The sequence below is a fragment of the Coffea arabica genome, chromosome 8e, assembly GCF_036785885.1.
Source record: "Coffea arabica cultivar ET-39 chromosome 8e, Coffea Arabica ET-39 HiFi, whole genome shotgun sequence".
Classification (NCBI taxonomy): domain Eukaryota; kingdom Viridiplantae; phylum Streptophyta; class Magnoliopsida; order Gentianales; family Rubiaceae; genus Coffea; species Coffea arabica.
This window is the reverse complement of record NC_092324.1, coordinates 18,579,271-18,584,718: the sequence shown is the minus strand read 5'-3', so window position 1 is coordinate 18,584,718 and position 5,448 is coordinate 18,579,271. Positions and strand designations below refer to the sequence as shown.

General features: G+C 43.0%; 1 protein-coding gene across 1 annotated transcript; it reads right to left on the bottom strand.

Moving 5' to 3' along the window:
* Positions 1 to 1,169: 1,169 nt before the first annotated feature.
* LOC140012675 (uncharacterized) lies at positions 1,170 to 3,857 on the bottom strand. Its single transcript, XM_072060956.1, has 5 exons — positions 3,690 to 3,857; positions 2,716 to 2,956; positions 2,171 to 2,259; positions 1,313 to 1,672; positions 1,170 to 1,184 (listed from the first exon to the last, which is right to left on the bottom strand). Exons 1-5 carry the CDS (start codon positions 3,855 to 3,857, stop codon positions 1,170 to 1,172), a joined length of 873 nt encoding a protein of 290 aa, XP_071917057.1.
* Positions 3,858 to 5,448: the final 1,591 nt, after the last annotated feature.

Sequence of the window (5,448 nt, the reverse complement as noted above, 5' to 3'; positions counted from 1 at the left end):
TGTTGCACTATGAACAGTTTTATTATAGGCAAATTCAACATGTGGCAAACACTTTTCCCAAGATTTAAAATTTTTCTTAATCAAAACTCGTGATACGTTCCTCGATCAACACGTTTCGAGACACGTAGCACGTTTGCCCAAGGATCTAGCGAGGTTGTCCAACGCTTGGAACTGCGGGATCTAGAACCAAACGGACGACACGATTTGATTCAAGACGGTAGACGACACTCCGATGAAGGTGAATACTCCAGGGGAATAGGTCGGTAGAACAATCTAGGATAGGACGCAAGACTGCTCAAAACCCTTGCCAAAGCAAGTAAATGGGTCGAATCTCTCTCTCAAGAAGAATCGAAAATATGCAAAACTTTATTGATAAAACGTCTACCCTAAAACCTTACAAAGCAAGCCTATTTATAGGCTAAAGTGACTGAAACCCTAAAGGGACTAGGAAAGGGAAAAGTCGGCCCATGGTCTTGGGACAAGATGGGCCGGCCCATGCTCTTACTTAAACACTAATCAATTGCTAAATAACTACTAAGGCCTAAGGCCCTATTCGGCCAACTCATTTGGAGGCCCACTTGACTCTTCATGGGCTTGGGTCATGGTGTAGATAACTCAATTAAAATCCTTCAAGCCTTCAATATCTCTATGGACTCCATGTTGGTTTTGGACAATTCGAACAAGGGCTTGGAGGGATTCTTTGAAGAGCTTGGCTCGTGCACGTGTGACTGGGCCCAATGGAACTCGGACTGGGTCATTACTTGGGCTAAGGTCCGTGCACACATCAGTCCCCTCCACTTGAGCAGGATTTGTCCTCAAATCTGGATGGAAATGAATGACACGAACAAGGGTTGGTATCATGGCTCCAGTGGCTCCTCTTGTTCGTATCAACTCGGAGTAAAGTACCAAGGGTACAATTGACAACCTCAGTTTGTCCATCGCTTTTGGGATGACTTGTGGTCGAAAATAATAGTTTAGACCACAAAGTCTTCCAAAAGTAACTCAAAAACTTCACATCCCTATCACTAACAATGGTTTGAGGCATACCATGCAAACGTACAATTTCTTTAAAGAACAAGTTAGCAGTATGAGATGCATCATCAGTTTTATGACAAGGGATAAAATGAGCCATCTTTGAGAATCTATCAACTACCACATAGATGGAGTCATTACCCCTTGATGACCTAGGTAGTCCCAAGACAAAGTCCATAGACAAGTCTACCCAAGGATAATGTGGAATGGGCAATGGGGTATACAAGCCATATGGATTTGTTTTAGACTTGGCCTTGTGGCAAGTGGCATATCTACTAACCATGCATTCAACATCCCTACGTATATGAGGCCAGTAAAAGTGTTCTTGCAACATTGCTAAAGTCTTAACAATGCCAAAATGTCCCATGAGACCACCACTATGTGCCTCTCTAACCAAGAGATCACGAATAGACGAATTAGGCATACACAACTTGTCCACATAGAATAGAAATCCATCATTCAAGAAATACTTTCCATGCGGACTCTTAGTGCAAGATGCATATATTTCACCAAAATCAAGATCATGTGCATAGAGTTCTTTGACCATTTCAAAACCTAGCAACTTAGCATCAAGAAAAACAAGCAAAGAATGTCTACGAGAAAGTGCATCAACTATCACATTCGCTTTGCCAGTTTTGTACTTAATGACATAAGAGAAGGTGTCAATGAAGCTTACCCATTTGGCATGTCGCTTGCTCAATTTCGGTTGCCCCTTGAGAAACTTGAATGATTCGTGATCAGTGTGTATCACGAACTCCCTTGGATGAAAGTAGTGTTGCCAGGTCTCCAAAACTCTCACCAGTGCGTACAACTCCTTGTCTTACGTGGGGTAGTTCAAGGCAGCACCTCTCAGTTTCTCACTAAAGTATGCACAAGGCCTCTTGTCTTGCATGAGAACAACTCCAATCCCTACACCAGAAGCATCACATTCAATCTCAAAAGTCTTGTTAAAATTAGGTAATGCTAACACAGGTGCATGTGTGTGTTTGTCCTTAAGGGTAAGGAATGCTTGTTCTTGGGCTTCTGCCCAATGGAACTTATCATTTTTCTTTGTCACGGCGGTCAATGGAGCAGCAATAGTGCTGAAGTCTTTGACAAAACGTCGGTAGAAGCCCGCTAATCCATGGAAACTTCACACCTCAGAGACGAATTTTGGTGTTGGCCATTGCTTGATGGCCTCAATCTTGGATTCGTCTACTTTAATGCCCTGTGAACTCACAACATAGCCTAAAAATACAATCTCATTAGTACAAAAAGTGCACTTCTTAAGGTTAGCGTATAGGCGCGCCTTTTGAAGTATATCAAGAACCAATCTCAAATGCTCTATGTGTTCATGCATGTTGTGAATGTAAATCAAAATGTCATCAAAGTAAATAATTACAAACTTCCCAATGAATTATCTCAAAACATGGTTCATTAGTCTCATGAAAGTACTAGGGGCATTGGTCAGCCCGAAGGGCATGACTAACCACCCATAAAGTCCATGTTTTGTTTTGAAAGCTGTTTTCCACTTGTCTCCCTCTTTCATCCTAATTTGATGATAGCCACTTCTTAAATCAATTTTAGTGAAAATCACAGCACCATCAAGTTCATCAAGCATATCATCTAATCTAGGAATTGGATGATGGTATTTAACAGTTATGGCATTAACAGCTCTACAGTCAGTGCACATGTGCCAAGTACCATCCTTTTTGGGGACAAGTATCACCACAGGCACAGCACATGGACTCAAACTGTCCTTTACCCAACCCTTACCTAGTAGGCTATCAACTTGCCTTTGGAGCTCCTTAGTTTCCTCAGGACCCATGCGGTAAGCAAGTTTATTGGGTAGTGGTGCTCCAGGAATCAGGTCTATTTGGTGTTTGATCTCTCGTATGGGTAGTAAGCCATCAGGGACCTCGTCAGGGAACGCATCATCGAATTCCTGCAAAAGAGCAACTACACTCGAAGGCAATGCCTTATCAAGCTCATCAACATTTAGGAGCACTTGTTTGCAAATCATGAGTAACACAGGCTGATCAGAATTCACAATTTTTCTAACATCCTTAGCCTTAATGATCATGTTTTGCTGCCTAGTGTTGGATTTAATTAATGCATGATCATGTGTGACACTAGGTGTGCTCACTTGATCTTTGGTCGATTGCTCACTTGTAGAAGTGGAGCATTTTCCAAGGTCGGCCGCCTTTTGTTTCCTCTTTTGGCAGTCCAAGTCACACTCCCTTTGCAATTTAAGTTGGTCCTCATACATTTGTGCAGGTGTGAGAGGTGTTAGAACCAAGCGTTTACCATTGTGCAAAATAGTGTACTTATTTGCTCTACCATCAAATATGACATGTTTATCAAATTGCCAAGGTCTTCCTAAGAAAACATGTGTCGCATGCATAGGAACAACATCACACACAACTTCATCAATGTAGTTGCCAATTGAAAAAGGAATACGTACCTGTTTGTAGACAGCACCTCACCTTTTTCACTTAGCCATTCGAGGCGTATGGATGTGGATGTCTAGTTGTAGGAAGGCCCAAGCTTTCAACCATTAGTAAGCTGGCCATATTGGTGCAACTCCCACCAACAATGATGAGGCTACACACCTTATCACTTACTTTACATCAAGTGTAAAATAAGTTCTCCCTTTGCAATTGCTCGTCCTCCTTGACCTGGGCGGTTAGCACGCGTCGTGCCACCAAACAACCGATTTTCCCTTGAGTAGGAGAGCATTCTTCCTCAGCCGAGTCATCCTCCAAGCAATCACCCTTGGTCAATCTAGGCATCTCCTCACAATCGTCGTCATCAGACACAATTTCCCCATTGTGAGTGACTAACATGACCCTTTGGTTTGGACATTGGGACTAGATATGTCCAAACCCTTGGCACTTGAAGCACTTGATATCTCTACTCCTAACTTAGGAGTCTCATGAAGGGTTTTAGAAGTGGACCTGGATGCATCAACAAGCTTATTAGGGGTAGAATTGGAATTGCGGTTAGAGAAATTACCTGGGGTGCGGCTAGAAGGGCTTGGTGTAGCCGCATGTCCAGTGTCATGTGCAGTTCTCCTTGGTGGATTTCCCTTCCATGTACTCGAATGGGAGGGTTGGAAGGTTCAGCTTCCCCTTCTCAGTTTCTTCCCCCTTTCGGCCTTGATGGCCAGTTCAAGAAGGTCGTGCATGTCCAGGTAATGTTGAAGCTCCAAGGATTCTTGAAGATCAGGGTTTAGACCTCTAAGAAACCTTGCCATAGTAGCTTCACTATCTTCTTGAATATTTGCCCTCATCATGGCCATCTCGATCTCCTTGTAGTAGTCCTCCACACTCATGTTGCCTTGAGTGAGGGTTTGTTGCTTAGAGTGGAGATCGCGGTTGTAGTAGCTTGGAACAAACCGCTTGCACATTAGTGCCTTGAGTTCACACCAAGTTCGGACTTGTGGTTCACCATTTCTCCGTCTATTAGTCCTTATTTGGTCCCACCAAACTAGTGCGTAGTCGGTGAACTCAACAGTGGCAACCTTCACCTTTTGCTCCTCGCTATAGTCATAGCAGTCGAAGACCATCTCAATGCGGCCTTTCCATTCCAAATAAGGCTCAGGGTCACTTTTGCCTTGGAACGTAGGAACTTAAATTTTAAGTCCCTTGAGCTCATTCTTAGACGTGTCCCTTTTAGGCCTCTCGGCTCTTTCCTCATCTTCACTAGCCGAGTACTCCTCATAGTTTGCTCCTTTGGTGCCATGGTTACCTCGGTTGCAAGACCTGGACCGAGAGCCTCTAGTGAAGCTCTTTGAGAGCTCGTCAAAGCGATTGTGCATCTCCTTGCTCACTAATGTTCTTAAGTTCGTTTTTCATAGTGGTGAACATTAATGAGTAGTCAGTGGTTAGATAAACTTGCTCCATGTCTCTCTCTTCGTCTTGCAAAAGGTTAGTGAACAAAGAAATAGTACAAATATAAGCTCACTTCACTCCCTTAGTGTTTTCACTCTCCCTCGTTTTTCCACTCGAAAATACTCTAGTGATCTTACCCAAAATTCCTTACCTGTCGGATTGGGTAGTTGAGAAATGCCGCAAATATCCAACAATCATCCCCCAAACTTTCCACAAGAGTAACCAAGAAAACAAGGCACAAAGGGAATGCAAAATGGAGCAAAAGTTGGAAGCTCAATAGTGGCGGACAGAAATAGGAAATAGCGCTAGTGTGAAAGGGATCAAGCGAAACCCTAGCTTCCTAAAATGTAGGAGTGTGTCCAAGTGGAGTTAAAGAGTTACCCAAGCTGTCTACTTAGTTTCCTAATTGATTTTGGAAACAAGTTAGTTTTTGGAAACCTTTAGAAAACCTTTTCCTCCTTGAAACAACTTTTAAAACTTCCAAATTCTATTCCAACAAGGAGGTAACAAATCAGAATTTGTTTCTTTCCCAAAAACTCTCACC

What these genes read in the sequence shown, in the direction of transcription:
- LOC140012675 (XM_072060956.1), bottom strand. Translation starts at nt 3,857, where the DNA reads ATGTTAGTCACTCACAATGGGGAAATTGTGTCTGATGACGACGATTGT. An exon ending in ACTTGTCCCCAAAAAGGATG is followed by an intron (nt 2,260 to 2,715) that starts GTACTTGGCACA and finishes TTGTATTTTTAG; the next exon opens with GCTATGTTGTGAGTTCACAG. An exon ending in CACCAAAATTCGTCTCTGAG is followed by an intron (nt 1,673 to 2,170) that starts GTGTGAAGTTTC and finishes TATGTCATTAAG; the next exon opens with TACAAAACTGGCAAAGCGAA.